The sequence below is a fragment of the Rhinolophus ferrumequinum genome, chromosome 17 (genome assembly GCF_004115265.2).
Source record: "Rhinolophus ferrumequinum isolate MPI-CBG mRhiFer1 chromosome 17, mRhiFer1_v1.p, whole genome shotgun sequence".
In the NCBI taxonomy this organism is placed as follows: domain Eukaryota; kingdom Metazoa; phylum Chordata; class Mammalia; order Chiroptera; family Rhinolophidae; genus Rhinolophus; species Rhinolophus ferrumequinum.
Window position 1 is genome coordinate 11,878,805 of NC_046300.1, and position 17,016 is coordinate 11,895,820.

General features: G+C 35.7%; 1 protein-coding gene across 1 annotated transcript in view; it reads left to right on the top strand.

The window, feature by feature from the left end:
• Nucleotides 1–17,016, top strand: part of ULK4 (unc-51 like kinase 4) — a 406,569-nt gene that overhangs the window by 21,500 nt on the left and 368,053 nt on the right. Inside the window, exons 9-16 of the mRNA XM_033131526.1 lie at nt 846–938; nt 2,810–2,928; nt 3,084–3,153; nt 4,727–4,820; nt 9,379–9,483; nt 11,681–11,741; nt 13,108–13,289; nt 14,152–14,198. Coding sequence (XP_032987417.1) covers nt 846–938; nt 2,810–2,928; nt 3,084–3,153; nt 4,727–4,820; nt 9,379–9,483; nt 11,681–11,741; nt 13,108–13,289; nt 14,152–14,198 — 771 coding nt within the window. The remainder of the gene's footprint in view (nt 1–845; nt 939–2,809; nt 2,929–3,083; nt 3,154–4,726; nt 4,821–9,378; nt 9,484–11,680; nt 11,742–13,107; nt 13,290–14,151; nt 14,199–17,016) is intronic.

A 17,016-nucleotide genomic window follows, 5' to 3' on the forward strand; every position in this document is an offset into this window, starting at 1 on the left:
ACAATTTTTATTTCTCCGTTAGTGAATTTTAAGAGCCCTTTTAAAAAGGGGTATTGTATGTGGTGGCAAATTCCTTCTCTTTATTATTAGTGTGTGAATGTTGATCAAAACAGTTTTCATTTCAATACAGAAATTTTGAATGATGAAATTAATCAAATATAAATTATATTTTTAAAAATTACAATGAGCCCTAACCTTTCTGATGAGTCTGATGAGTGTACCTAGAGGTATAATCTATTAGTAGCAAAACAATGCTTTGAAAGTGAGTCTGGGTTTTAGCCTAACGTCATTTTACTGTGGGTAAACTAGGTAGGTAACAGTTGTCTGTTAAAAGGTGTGACTGAATATAGTCATGAAGTTGTTTTTTTGTTTATTTCTGAATGAAGTTCTAAAACTGAAGTTTTGAAAATGAAACGTGTGTAACAGGAAGGGTACCTAGAATAACCTAGCCACTCTTGGGACTTGAAGGGTGACAGGATTGGTAATACCTGATATATTTACTTTAAAATTTTAAAATAGCTATAGATTCCCTCATAGGCTGTTTTGAGAACCCAAAATGTTTTCATCAGGCTCCATGGACTAGGAACCCTGAAACTTGTAATACTTAGTTGTCAAACTCTCATTCTGTACCATTTCAGGCTTCTACATTGCTTTTGAATTATTTGTTGTTAAGAGTTTAATTGCCTACTAAAATGGAAGAGTAAAGTATGAAACAATCTCAAAGGTACATTTATATGGAGATATTTATAAATTGTCAGCTCTGATATATGTAATTGGGACACATTCTGGGGTTCTCCATGGTACATCATGTTAAAATAAAATTTTAACATTTATGTTTTATAAAGATTAACTTGGGCGGGCCTACTGCAGCATTCATTTTGGAAGGATGTTTTCACTAGAAAAGACCAGGACTCAAGCTCTGAGGATTCCAACATCAGGTAGGATAAACTTACCTACGTGTGGGTCATGGTTATTAAACACTCCCTTTGCTATTCTAATAATGCGGCATCAGTGACATGTTTTGTGTTCTTGAATTTGTTCGTTTTCTGGTCAGTTGTTTATTCTCCAGTCACTGATTTAGTATGCTAGTCATTAGTTCTGTTCACCAAATATAAGTGGCTTTTCACCTTGCAAGCACATGGTAGGATCTCAATTGCCCCTTTTAAGTTAGGGGTGCTCATGTGACTTGCTTTGGCTAATGAAATGTGAGAAGTGGTATGTGTTACTTCTAGATAGAAACGTTTAAGAGCCACACTTCTCCTGATGAGGTAATTGGTTAGAAAATGTCAAAATGGAGTTGCTGTCAGGCCGGGTCTTCAGTGACTGCAGTGAGCAAAGCTTTCCTGCCAGCCTTTGTGGCCATGTTCATGAGTGAGACATGAAGTTGTGAGATTCTGAGCCCCTGGCATTGGGGGGGTTGTATGTCACCACAGCACAACCTGGCTCCTCCCGACTAATGTACTTTATTTTTATTATAAAGTTTTCTTAGCTCAGGACACTTCCAAAAGTGGTGGAATGTAGAAAAGAACAAGGGGAGAGGTCATTGAATAGAGGTGAAGTGCTGGTAATCCACTGACTTCCCCACCCCCCCAACCCATTCAGCGGTCAATGGTTGTCTGATTCTTACTTTTAATCTTGGCAAAGTCAGTGTGTTGGGTAGAGAAGTCTGAATTCTACTGAAAGTCTTTCCGAAACGTGAGTTTCTCTGATCCAGTGAGCTTCAGCTATGCTCTCACCAATGTATTAGGCTCTGTGGGAACTCTAGAAAACGGGCTCTGGTCTATCAGTGTCAGCAAGTCACAGCCCACCTCTGACCTTTTCGTCACCTGCCTTTTAACCTCTATGCATTTTCTTTCTTTTGTCTTATTGCTAGGATTTTTTTCGGTAAGGTACTGAATCAGGAGTAGTGGAAGTGAACATCCTTGCCTGGTTTCTGATTATAGGATGGAAGCATTCTGGCTTTCCCCATTAAGAAGGATGTGCTGGAGATTTTTGTAGCTGCCCTTTCTCAGTTTGAGTGAATGTTGAATTTTATCAAATGCCTTTACATATCAGTTGATATGCTCATGTCGCTTCTTCTTTAGACTCTCATTATGGTCTCTTACATAAATTGGATCTCAAATATTGAACCAGGCTTGCATTCCCACAATAAACTCTACTTAGTCATGGCATATTATAGTTTTTATGTCTTGCTGGACATGTTTGGGGCCAAGTGGCAGGACAGTGAGAGAGGGAAAAAAAGCAGAGCAGCAGGTATTTGCCTCATGTTCTTGGAATCATAGCTCTCTGGTTAGAGAAGAGGATGCCCCATCCTCAGAGTTTGAGGCACTTGGCCAGAAGCAGCTGCAGGATTACCTGGAGACTGCGGCAGGACAAAATGGAAAAAGAAAAGGAAAACCTAAGGATTTCCCCTGTTCTGGACTTTAGGAGTCTCCTTTCCTATTCCTTGGAACAGAAATAGAGGGCTTCTCTTGGGACTCCTTCTGTCTGTACTTGCTACCTTGGAGCCCAGACCAGGCAATACTCTAAGGGGAAAAATAAAAGGAAACTGTTTGTTTACTGGTACTTCGAGTGCTGCCTTACTTCCCCAGTCTGCCTGCTGGTTTTATCTTTCAGGGTTAAGTACAATGCCTTATATATAGTAAGTGCTCATTTTAGCTACTTAATGAAAAGTATTACTTTTCTAACTCTGTGGCTTTGCCACATGTCAAGCGTAATTTAATTAATCCTTCCCAACCTTTATGTTCTACACAGAAGAACTATAGATAGCTCAAAAGCGAGTTTGTGTTGACTTTCTCCTGTTGAACAGCAGAAACATGATGGAGTGTTCTGGGTCACAAGATTCCAAGGAGCTTTTGAAGAACCCTCAGAGTGGACAAGCAAAAGGAGAGAGGAGTGGTCAGCAGCTAAGTCACTCTTTGAGACTAGGTGAGCTTTCATTCGCGTACCTTCTTACTGCTTAGAATGCTATCTCTGAGAGTTCCACATTTGTGTTATCTTTCTCTCTAAATCTCTGTCTGCATTATGCTCTGCTCTTTGACCTTCTGTTGCTTTGTGGGTAATGTTCTGCTTTCCCACCACAGAAAATCCAACTGAACTGCGGCCTAAGAGTAGTCTTGTGGGTCACCTGAATGAGTCCATGTTTCTTCTCAGGTATGTAAACGATGACAGAGCAGTGAGCAATCCATGCGACATGAATGTTAAATCGTGTTCCAGCATCTGTTGTCTTGCTGGCAAACCATGTTACACAGAGATAAAGGACAGAGAGGGATGTGAATGCCAAAATCCAGCTTCATTCTCTTATCTTCAAAATTACTGTTAAGTGCTGGCCGAATGTAGATTTTGCTATGCGTTTAAATTTTTTTTTAACCAAACCCATTTATCTTTCCTATTCAAAAAAGGATTAAAACTGCTTCATTCTGTACTTCCATTTGAAATAGAATTGAATTCAAAATTTCAGAAGTCCAGTTTCTTTATTTGGATAAAGACTTATAGAAAACAACAGGTTGTGTTTTTCTTTAAATGTTGTTTTATATGGGAGGCTTGAATAATGTTTGTAATCATCAGAATAATAAAAAGATTAGAATGGTATTTTAAGGTGATAATGTATTTAAAATTTTAATATGTAAATTTTGTGTTACATTTTATTCATAGTTTTATTCTCATAGAGAAATAGTTTTATTTAATGACATAGGTGTTATAATAATAAACCAAAATTTCCTGATTTGTTTTACCCATATTTAAATGTAACGTATGTTAAATGCATCTATATGCAGAAGGTGCCAAAAAAATGTATACATATTTGAAGAAAGGAAAATGTATTAAAATTGTAATACTCAATATATACTGATAATAAAAGAGGAATACAAGTCACGTCTGACTTCTGCAATTATAAGAGGTGCTCAAAGATCAGCTTCTAGACACTTCTAATTATGGCGAACTACTGCTTGAGCAATGTTGACCAAAGTGTCCACTTGTATACATTTTTTTTTGGCACGCCTGGTATATCTTATATATTTTAAATTCAGGTTTTTAAAAATGTGCAATCTCTGGCATATTTTGTGAGTACTTACTTTAAAAATGAATAAGCAGGTAAATAAGTGAAAGAGAGGTGAGAATTCTGATAGTTGGGAATTTGAAGAAATTTGTTAAAAACCCTGGTCATCTGAGTGAAAGAATTTCATAAAATGTGAAAATCTCAAAATCAGAGACCCAGGGGTAATGGAGTGGCCCGTTGAGAATATGACAGTTATTGGTAAGTGTAGGAGGAGTCATTACAAATAGATGCATTGTAACTTGTTACTTAGTAGATTCCAAGGTAATTTTCCATTTCAAACATTTTCTGAATTAAAATTGTAAATATTATCCATCCAATGTGGAATATCTGATCTATGTTATGATGTTAACCCTGCTTACACTAACAGGCATTTAAAAAATAATAAAAGCAATGCTTTAAGTTTTCTAGTTAAAACAGAAAATACTGACTATAGCATAGAAGCTGTAAAGAAATAATAAAGTAGCCAGGAAACTACTTTAAAAACAGTTATAAAAATAAATGTGTCATATAAACATATATTAAAGTTTAAACTTTTTATATGTAAAGTTTTTATATAAAGAATCGTCATATTCTATCATTTTCATGAGATGTGTTTTTTCCCCAGAATATAGTAAACAGAGGATAACGTTTCTGAAATCTGCATAATGCTTACTGGTATTTATTTTTCAGTTCTCGTCCTACTCCAAGAACTAGCACTGCACTGAGATTAAGTCCTGGTGAGGATATGACTCAGAATTCACCACAGAAGACTTCTTTGGCCCAGGTGAACAGAGATGGAGGAGGGTTTTTTTTAAAAAAAAATATATATATTGAATATATATATGTATGTATGTATATGTATATATGTGTATATATATGTGTATATATGTATATATAATATATATGTGTATATATGTGTATATATACACACATATGTATACACATATATATACATACATATGATGATAGAAATTCAGCAGAATAATTGCAAGTTGCTCTCTGACCTATGTTCACAATTACAAATTAAAATTAAGTCATTTTCCTTGATTACCATTGGTTTTTCTAGAAAGTACTCTTAGGTTATTTTTTTTTTTGGTAACAGCTTTATTGAGATACAAGTGACATGCCATGTAATTCACTCATTTAAAATGTACAATTCATGGGCTTTGAGTTTATTCACAGAGTTAGGCAACCATTACCACTGTAATTTTAGAGTACTCTCATCGTCCCACAAAGAAACCCTGTACCCATTAGCACTCACTCTCCTATTTCCTCCAGTTTCTCTCCCCTCACGCCCTTGGCAACCACTAATCTGCTATATGTTTTTATAAATTTGACCATTCTGGACATTTTGGATAAATGGAATAGGACAATGTGATCTTTTGTGACAGGCTTTTTTCTCTTAACATAATGTTTTTAGGGTTGATCCAAATTGTAGCTTGTGTCAGGACTATATTCCTTTTGATTGTCAAGTACTATTGTGTTGTATATACCACATTTTATTTTTCCATTCATCAGTCCGTACATATTTGGGTTGTTTCCACCTTTTGGCCATTGTGAATGCTGCTGCGAACATTGGTGTACATGTCTCTGTGTGGGTGTGTTTTAATTTTTCTATATATCCTCAGGAGTGGAATTGTTGCATCATATGGTAACTCTGTTTAACCTTTTGAAGAATTGCCAAACTATTTTCCAAAGCTGCTACACCATTTTACATTCTCACTAGCAGTCTATGAGGGTTCATTTTTACACATCCTCACCAAAACATGATACTGTCCGCCTTTCTTTTTTTTAATTATGGTAAAATGTACGTTACATAAAATACACCATCTGAACCATTTTCAAATGTACAGTTCAGTGGCATTAAGTGCATTCACGTTGCTGTGCAACCATCATTACCCTCCATCTCCAGAACTTTTTAATCATCCCACGCAAACTCTGTACTCACTTAACAATAACTACCCATTCCCTGTCCCCCCCAGCATGGGTATAACCGCTATTCTACTATCTGTCTCTATGAATTTGCCTAGTAACCTCATATAAGTGGAATCATACAGTGTTTGCCTTTTGTATCTGGCTTATTTCACTTGGCATAATGTCTTCCAGGTCCATCCATGTTGTTGCTCATATCAGAATTTCATTCCTTTTTAAGCCTGAACAATACTTCATGGTGTGTATGTACCAGTTTATTCACTCATCCTTTGATGGACACTTAGGTTCTTTCAACCTTTTGGCAATTGTGAATAATGCTGCATTGTCTGTTTTTGAGTACAGCTCTCTTAGTGGGTGCGAAATTGTCTCATTATAGTTTTGACTTGCATTTCCCTGATGACTAGTGATGTTGGGCAGCTTCATGTGTTCATTGGCCGTTTGTTTACCTTCTTTGGAAGAATGTCTGTTCACACCCATTGCCCAGTTACTGGGTTGTGGTAATTCTTTATGTGTTCTAGATAAATGATTTACAAACATTCTCTCTCATTCCGTGGCTTATCTTTTTCACTTTCTTGGTGGTGTCCTTGAAACACAAAAGTTTTTAATCTTGCTGTGGTAGTTCACCTTTTTTGTTTGTGTTGTTGCTTGTGCTTTTGGTGTCATTGCCTATTCCAAGGTCATGAAGATTTATGTCTATGCTTAGATCTTACATTTAGGTGTTTAATCCATTTTGAGTTAATTTTTGTATATGGCATGAAGTAGAGGGTCCAGCTTCATTTGTGTGTGTGTGTGAATATCCAGTTGTCTCAGCGCCATTTGTTGAAAAGACTGTTTTCCCCTTTCCCCCATTTAATGTAACGGTCTTGGCATTTTGGTTGACTATCAATTGACTAAGTGTGAAGGTGTGTTTCTAGGCTCTCAGTTCTGTCCTGTGCATCTATATGACTTTCCTCATGCTCCGCACACTGTTGGGATCACTGCAACTTTTTAGTAAGTTTTGAAGTTAGAAAGTATGTTTCTTCCATTTTATGTGCTTTTTCAAGATTGTTTTGGCTATTCTGGGTCCCTAACATTTCCGTATGAATTTTAGGATCAGTTTGTCAGTTTCTGCAAAGAAGCCAGCTGGGGATTGTGATGGCAGTTGCACTCAATTGGGGGAGTACTGCCATCCTAACAACATCGTTTTCCTCCACGAACACAGGATGTCTTTCTATTTCATTAGGTCGTCTTTAATTTCTTTCGATCACATTTGCTTTGAATGAAGAAATATTTTGAATTAAAATTTTTTCCAAGTTTTATTGTATGTACTGCTTGAGAAAGAAAATTGCTTTCAGTTATTACTGTAATTTTTATGTAATGTGAAATTCATTTGGACCATGGGAAGCTTATTTCTGTGTTGAAATGAAATGTAAATGAGTTGTAATAAAATCTCACTCTGCTAATAATGGTTTAGTTATATGTCAAGTAGAAAATCAGTGTAAAAGTAAAAAATACATTCTGAAATGTGGTAGATGTTGAATCTCTTCTGGGAGATAGTTACTGCCAGAGCTGTCTTAAGTGTATGTAATCATTTTATTGAAACTATTTAAGCAGTAGTTATATAAGTACTGTAAGGAAGTTTGTCATATATATATATATATATATATATATATATATATATATGTGTGTGTGTGTGTGTGTATATATATACACATATATATATATAAATAAAATTATTATTTTTTTTTAAGGAGGGCACAACTCACAGTGGCCCATGTGGGGATCGAACCATCAACCTTGGGGTTATTATCACCACGCTGTAACCAACTGAGCTAACCGGCCACCCGTCTTATAATTTTTTAATGATACTTTTTAAATTCAATTATAAATATTATATAATAAGTAGAAAACTTGGAAATTGTAGAAGTGGACAAAGATAGTAATAAACTACTTATAATTACTCAGAGTAATCATTGATTATATTTTAATATCTCTACTTTTGGTTCTATACATATATGTTCATTTTCGAACAAGGGAACAAAATTTTATAGCTTAATATTTTTCATTTAGTAAAAGATCTCACTGCAATTTTTTGATCACTTAATGTATTCCTGAGCATTTTGCTTAAATTTTGCTATTGTGAACGGGATATTTGATTCTTATAGCCTGTTTGTGTATGCATTCAGCTTATAGGATATTAATCTTTACATATAAATTTTGTAATTGGTCTACCTTACTAATTCTTATATGATTTTAAGAATTTTTCAGTTGATTCATTTTTGGCTTTTCTTTCAAGACTTTCTGTCTTGAAAGTTCACGTTCTTAAATGTGTTTTAAAAAAATCTTTCACCAAGTACCTCTTTACTTATTCTTAATGTGTTTTTTGTATGTCTGTTTGTTAAGTTGCGAAAGGATGGTCTTGGTTTCCAGGAATTTTATTAACTAATCTGTTTCTTTATCCATGCCCCACCTCAGTTGTGGATAATTTCTTTTCCTTATTTTTAACATCACTGTTTCGCTTTTCTGTTTTATTCAGGCTTTCAGTTTGCTGATCGTGTTTCAATGGAAGTTTTTTTTTTTTTTTAATTTTTTATTGGGGAATGCTGGGGAACAGTGTGGTTTTCCTGGGCCCATCAGCTCCATGTCCAGTCGCTGTTTTCAATCTTTAGTTGCAGGGGGCACAGCTCACCATCCCGTGCGGGAATTGAACTGGCAATCTTATGAAGAGCTCGCGCTCTAACCAACTGAGTCATCTGGCTGCCCCCTCAATTGAAGTTCTTAATGCCTAACTTCTTTTTTTTCTGATGTGAAATAGTAAGGCATAGCAACAGGAATAAAAGTTCTTAAGTAGAGCACAAAGAAACATCTCAAAGGAATAACTGATGGCAAACATCTAGTTATTCATTTTCATCATGTATCAACTTTACTTTCACTAGGTTTTATAAAGATATAGGTGTTTAACACTTAGGGAACAGGTTAGTACTTTAGCCTGAAATTTTTTATGCTGTAATTTTAACTTTATATTGAATATTCTGTGCAGCAGAATTAAATTGATTAGTGGTTGGTGGATGAAAGATTAAAAATCATGGTGGTAATTGCAAAACCACCTTGCCTCCTCATAGTGTAGAACATTTCACTATAGAAGATCTGTTTTCCAGTCCAAACCAGGCTTTGTGGTAAACATGAGCAACTCAGTTACTTTCTCTGAGCTTTTTGGTTTTCGTCTGTAAAAATGGGAATGATGACACATACGATGTAGGATTTTTGTGAAGATCATATGAAACTATCTGTGAAAGTGTTTTGAATAGCAACCGAGATAGGTTGCTATAGGTTACCGTTTTCAGTGGTGTCTTGCTCAGCATCTTACTAGCTCAGTCTTTTAAAGCTCTTCGTTAGTTACGGAAACAGTCTAATTTTTGTTCTTGTTTCAGAGAACAAGTGAACATCTGAGTCAGCAGGACCTGGAATCCCGCATGAGAGAGCTTATCTACACAGACTCAGATCTTGTCGTCACCTCCATTATTGACAATCCAAAGGTGAGGAAAGGCACCTCTTCTGCACCTCTTCTTCCTCTTCTGCACCACCTCTGCTGCCCATCCGTCCAGCGGGCTGAGGAATGGCCACTGACTCTTACAGCTCAGACCTTGGTCCTTGATTCCTTGATTTCTCCACATGTACTTAACGTGGATCACTCTAAATATTCTGGACGCTGATGTGCTACAGAGGCAGGTGTCAGTAGCATCACCCACCAGCTTGGTTGGGTGGGCAGATTAACAGACATCACACCCTTTCATAGGTTATCAGGACTGCAGGGTAGACAGTGGGAGATATTGGGCACTAGGGGAGTCATGGAGCACAGTGCACTTCTACCCGGTGTGATTTTTGTTGTTCTGTGTCTTTTGGAATGTACTACTGTATTACTAGGATATGAGTACTTGCCTTAAAAAAAGAAAAAAATTTCTCTGTCCCTCTGTTTTCTATTGATTTCCAGTCTCCAGCATATACATTCCTCCACCATCTATTCTGTACTTTTTTTTTTTTCTTCTTTTTAAATGTCTTTTTCAGTATTAATTTATGACAGTTTCCTCTCATCTCATTGGGGAGCATTATTATAGTTTAGAATAAATGGGTTCTTGGATGCATGTTTATTTACTAGAAAGACAACATTTAACATAGATTACCCAGCTATTTTTCACAGTGGAGCCATTTCTTTTTATGGGTTCATATATCTGGCAAAGGAACTATATATTATGCCAAACTGAATGTGTTTTGGGGCATTTTCCCACTGGACTTTCTAGAACAATTCATGATATGTTTTGACCATATTCTGTCTCTATTTCTTTATTTCATCCTATAACCACATTTTGTTGTTTCTGGGAAAACTTAAAAGTCAGTAGCAGTTTATTTTTTAATTTTTTTTTAATGTTCTTATTTTGAACTGATATACCGAAAAAGTTAAATATATCTTTTACCCACTTTCTTCTAATGTTAACACCTTACAGGATTATAGTTTGGTTAGCAAAGCCTAATGTTGGTACAGTGCTATTAACTAAACTACCAGATTTGTTTGAATTTTACCCCTTATGCCACTGAGTCTTGTTTTCATTCTAGGGTCCCACATTTCAGTTTGTTATTATGTCTCCTTACTCTCCTGTCTGTCCTTGTCTTTCATGGCCTTGTGATAATTTCTCAGTCTTTCCTTGGCTTACATGGCCGTGACACTTTGAAGTGGTCAGGCATTTTATACACTAGTCAGGTATTTTGTTGGATGTCCCTTAGTTTGCGATTGTCTAAGAGTTTCTCACGATGAGGATGAGGTTCTGCATTTCTGGCAGGAATACTATCAGCAAAGGTTTTAAAAAAGTGCTCTATAGATTTTGGGGAAGTTAGACTTAGAAATGATGGTTGAATTTTTTTTTTTGTATTAAAAACCTGAAGATGAAGTACCCCAGCTGTTCTCATTACATGTGAATCCAATTACACGTTTTCTTCTTTTTCCTCAAAAACAAAACCCAAAAAACATGTGCTTTACCATTCAGGCCGTCACAGCTTCCTGGAATGGTGTTTTCTTTAATTCAACCATCAAATTCTAACCATTCTTTAAGACCTCAGTCCACCATCTGCCTCTTCCGTAAACCCTGTCCTGACCACATCAGCCTAAAGTGCTTGCTGCATTCTCTAGTATTAAAAAAAAAAAAAATTCTCTTGTGAAATGTAATGGTTTGTCTGTAATTATGTGCTGCCTGTTTCGCAGTTACTTACATCTTTTGCTTTTTTTTTATTGTTTAACAAATGCTTTATTAACGAGATGTTTGTCATACTGTCAGATCCCATCCTCTGATAGCAGGATCATGTCTTTTATATCTTTGTATCCCCCTTAACCCTTAATATCGTACCTCACTCTCGCAGGTACCTAACATGTTTTGTTGAATGACTGAATTTTTAACCTAGAGGTAAATTAGCTTACAAGTAAGCCAAGACACGGTGACTCTTTTTCCATGAAGCTTTATTTTATGGCAACTATCACTTGAAATGATTTTATTTTTATAAGTTGTTAACCCACATTTGTTTACTTTAATCTGAAAAGGCACCACTGAATTGTTATTCTTTTGGTGACAAATTTTACAGCACTCTTTTTGTCCTCATTGATTTATAATCTGATATAGGAGGTGAATCAGGAGACTGACGTCTGTCTCAAAAGGTTTTGTTTTGTTTTGTTTTTTTTAACTGCAGATCATGAAACAACCACCAATTAAATTTGATTCAAAAATATTGCATCTACCAGCACATTCAGGTAGGATCATGAAAGGTTAATTGAACACATGGACACTTTACAGATAGGTACAAATATGAAATTTAATAGCAAATGGAATATTTTATTCACGAGTAGCTAAATTTCTGTATATCCTTGCTAACTGGCTTTTTCTTGCGGCAGTGTTATGTCAATTGTAAACAACCTGTGATGCATTTGTGCCGGCCTTTGACCTCACTCAGCTGAGCCTGGGCTGCCCTGTGCTCTTGTGGGTGGGAGAGTTCTGTAAAGCCGGGTGAGTTTCCCTGTTAAGCGGGTGGGCCCTTCTCCTCCCCTTCCCCTTGTAGAGCCAGTTGAATTTCCAACATTTATGGTGCTCCTCTGGATGCAGAGGGTTGGAGACCACAATGAGGAATCGAGAATCTATTTGTTGGAACCGGAGCAGTTGAGAATGGCGCCAGATGGTTTACGTTTGTGGGGACAGTGTGGGGATGGACATGCTTCCGGGAAGACTGTTATATTTCCTCTTGCCTAATGAAAAACCTTATGTAGGGTGAACATCAGAAATTTTTTTATACCTTAAATTTGATGTATGTTGTTTGATAAAGCTGTTAAGCTAATTTGGAAAAATTTCATCATAGCTATAGTAGAATCTATAATTTGAAATCAAATCAAAGTAAATTAAAAAATAAACTATATTCAAATTTAAATAAACCATGCCAAGTAGAAACACTGTTTATGAAAACCTAGAGGATTAATATATTGAAATAATTTTCTTTCCCTTTTTCCCTTGACTTTGAGTCATTTTATAATATTCTATAATATTAGCAAATTACCATTACAGTTTATTTTGTTTAAAGATACAGATCAGCTGAAACCATGTTAACTTTGGATGTCATCGCTTTTCCTAGGTTTTTCCTTTTGTTTGCATAGGGTTTTGGAGGTAGGACTCCCAGATGATTTCAGCTATAATATTAACCTGGTTATGCTTAATAGTAATTTCATTGGAAATTTTTAACAAATGACATGTTTGGCTTTTCCAACATTTTAAGGCTAAATGGCTTTATTTGCACAGAGACTCTTTTGTTTTAGTACAATTTTATTTAACTTTACATTTTGTTTTCAGTTGCAGGATAACTCTCCTTAAAGCATCTGCTTTCTTTTTTTAAGCATATTTCTTTATTGATATACTTGAAAAGTCTCCACAGGTAGGAAAAGCAATGAGTATAGAAGTAAATAAAAATAGTGTCAATCTTGGAGCATTTTTGGTTTTGGCATTGTGAAGTCATGATTTTTTTGTCCTCATCTTAGCTATTGAAATTCTATGTTCCATTTGATTTCTCTTGTAGTATTTCCAATAACCCTTTTTCACCTGAGACCCACTGTTAATATTTTCTTTCTTTTTCAGTGGATAAGTTAGTATTACTAAAAGATCAGGAGTGGAATGACTTTTTACAACAAGTGTGCTCACAGATCGACTCCAATGAAAAGTCCATGGGGGCCTCGCGAGCCAAGCTAAACCTCTTTTGCTATTTGTGCGTGGTGGCTGGGCACAGGGAGATGGCCACCAGGCTCCTGCATTCCCCTCTGGTAGGTAGTTAGGTTGTGACGTAAAGACTCCTTTCGTGGTCCTTCCAGCATGTTTTCTGCACGTAACTTGTATATATTTATAGAGATTAAAAACAAGCGCCAAAATATTAAATTGATTGAATTACAATGAAAATTTAATAATAAGATTATAGGTTTGCCCAAATTGTCCTCTGTTTAATCCTTAGGTCTAAAAGCAGTTGAGTAGACAGTAATTTTCAACTTCTTTTGTAATATCCTGGCTTGCATTTTATGTTAACTTGGAATCTCTGTAAAAACAAAAGATATTTTTCATATCTGTAATCATAAGACAGAGACCTTTTCATCAGCGAGTGGAATGAGCTGCCCATGTGGAATAGGGGCTCCTCTATTGGGTCACCTGGTAAACACCAGAGTTTCTGAAGGGGACACATGGAGCCTCTAAGACTTTTTCCCCCTGGTAATATTTATCAGACTGTCTTGGTTCATCAGTAAAACAATGGGAGTTTGGCAGGGCTTTTGAAGTCATCCCTGGAAAGGAGTTACAGGTCCGATGTGTTGCCCTAGTGGGCCCTCATTTGGGTACTGGCTTGAAAATTTAAGTCATTTGCTTTCAGGATAGTGATAAGGTTACTTTTTTGGTACTTGATATGTGTTTGTGGGATGAGGGGTGGGGCACATTTAGGGGATGGGAAACTGCAAGTACAGTTCTTAGATTTTACTTTTGTCTTATTCATATATTCAGTGCTTTTGCATTTTTGTAAATAATTATCTCCTTGGTGCAGGATTCACATTTCACTTGTATATATATCTGATTTGTTAACTTAGTGGTCACTTTCTGTATTGTTTCACGAATGAAATGTGCATCTTAAATTTTTTATTCTAGTTTCAATTACTGATCCAGCATTTGCGAATAGCTCCAAACTGGGATATGTAAGTAGCATTTATATTTTAATAATTTATTCTTTATTATTTTATGAAGTAGTTACAGCGTACACACTTAAAAAAGCACATAGTCCTAAACACATAATCATAAAATATTCTGAAGTAATGACGACTCTGAATCATAGGCAGTTTCTATAGGCATCCATTTGTAAACTTAAAAAAGACTTCAAAATAGTCCTCATCCTAATATGAATGTAATTCTAGGATTATATAATGTATGTAACTGTTTCTTTTTTTGAGTATGCTGTATCAAATACTTTATCCTTGATCCCTGTGTTTTAATTTAGTTATATTTCCTAAGGAGTTTTCCCTTGCCACTGTACCTTTCCCTTACGTAGTGCATAGCTCCCTTAAGATGTTAGTTAAAAATCTAATGGGATTATGATCTGTATGCTCTTTATGGAAGGATGTGTACTTGCTTAAGGAGGCAGCATGCGTGGTGAAAAGCATAATAGATATTTAGGAGGCTCTGGGCTCTGGTTGCCTTTGAGACTTGGCCGGATGATGACCTCTTCCTGAGTCTCAGCTTCCTGGGGAGTCAGTGGGGGATGATGAAATTGCATAGGCTTTGGATTCAGACAGACCTGGATGTGGGTCATCGATCCATCCCCTGGACAAATTGCTCTAACTGCTTAGCCTTAGTTTCCTCATCTGGAAAATGGGGAGAGGGTATCTACTGCAATAGATTTTTGGTAATAAACTTTGAGTGAGATAAGTATATGAAGTACCTTGCACACTGCTTGGTCCTTCTTACTAGGTGCTTAGTACATGTTGGGGGTGTGGAAGTCATAGTTATTATCAAGCCTGCTCATCTTATACTGGAGTGCCAAAAAACTGTATACACATGACTTGTACTCATCCTGTTATCAGTATATACTGAGTATTACAGTTTTAATACAGTTTTTTCTTTCTTAAAATGTGTATACATTTTTTGGGCTCCCTCTATATTATTGTTAGGAGAAGCCCATGAAACCATGAAGGTGAAGGGGTTTTATGAAACGTGGTAGTGGTAGGTTATTAATTACTCTTCCAGGCTAGCAAAATACGGGAGAATAAGAGGTGTTCAAAGATGCTTTTTTTGATAATTATACATTTTCTAATGTTACTTTCCCAAGGTAAAATCTGGCATTACAAAGTAGGATTTTTAGGTAATTTTTGAGCAGGCGAAACTTTGAGAAGATTTATGGTATGCTCATTAAAAAGAAACCAAGGAAACAACCCTTCAGCTAAAGCTTAAATTATGTCCTTGAATGGGGTGCCCTCTGCTGACTTTTAAAAATTGACATTCTTAAATCTTTCCAAGCGCTGTTTTAAAAACTTTTTTTTAATTTTTAAATTGAAGGTTAATGGTAAAACAGTTTTGAGGAAAATGAGTAAGGTAGACAAGTCCTCTGCTTGGATCTTTCTTTTACTTTCTCTTCCTCCTCCTCAGCACCTCTTCCAGCGAGGCCTTCTCTGACCAGGTCATATAACTCTGATAACATGTGACAAAGGTCCTTCACTGAGGTGGGGATAATCACTGTTGAAGTACATGTTTATTTCTTAGCTATATTAATATAACATGATATACTTTTAGTTTCTCTTCCCCTCCTAATGTATTTATGTATTTTTAATGTCATTAATTATTTGTCTGTGATACTTTTTTAAGGTATGCTTTTATAAAAGGCGTACCTTTTAAAAGGTATGCTATGAATGTCTGATCATTTTATTAATATTTACACTGTTCCCTATTTTGCGATAGTAAATATTGTAAACAATAGAATGATGAACATTTTTGTGCTTAAATCTTTGTGTCTATCTCATTTCTTTTTCTTCTTAGGGAAGATTTATAGAATTAGAATGAATGGATAAAAGGCAAATATTTTTGTGATTCCAGTTAAATTGATAAAATGCTGTTAAATTCCTGTCAAATTGATAAAATTAGAAACATTGTGTCAGCATGCATTCCCAATCAGTGTGTATAAAAATACCCTTTAGTGAGAACTTCCAACAGTGGATATTCATCAGACTTTATAACCTTTGCCAGTCAACTTCGTTGAGGTATAATTCACATATAATGTATAAATTTTAATTTTATTAATTGTGGTAAAATATACATAATATAAAATTTACCATGTTAGACATTTTTAAGTCTATAATTCAGTGGCATTAAGTATATTCACAATATGTGCAACTCTCACCACTATCAGTTTCCAGAACTTTTTCATCATCCCAGACAGAAGCTTTTAACCATTAAACAGTAACTACTCATTTCTCCTCCTGGTAACCTCAATTCTCCTTTTTCTCTCTGAATTTGCCTGTTCTAGGTATCTAATGTAAGTGGGATCATACAATATTTGTCCTCTTGTGTCTGGTTTACTTCATTTAGCTTAATGTTTTCAAAGTTAATCCATGCTGTAGCATGAATCAGAATTTCATTTCTTCTTGAGGCTGAATAATACTCCATATATGTAAATGCAGAATTTTGTTTATCTTTTCATCTGTTGATGGACAGTTGGGTTGCTCTTACCTTTTGGCTGTTGCAAATAATCCCGCTATGAACATTGGTGTACAAGTATCTGTTCAAGTCCTTGCTTTCAGTTCTTCTTGGTGGACACCTAGGAGTGGAATTGCTAGATCTTAAGGTAATCCTATGTTCAGCTTCTTGAGGAACTGTCGTACTGTTTTCCACAGCAGCTACACCATTTTGTATTTCTACCAGCAATGCATGAGGGTTCCAATTTTTCTGTATCTTTCCAACACTTTTGTTTTCTTTCTTTTTGATAGCTGTCCTAATGGGTGTGAAGTGGCATCTCATAGTTTTGAT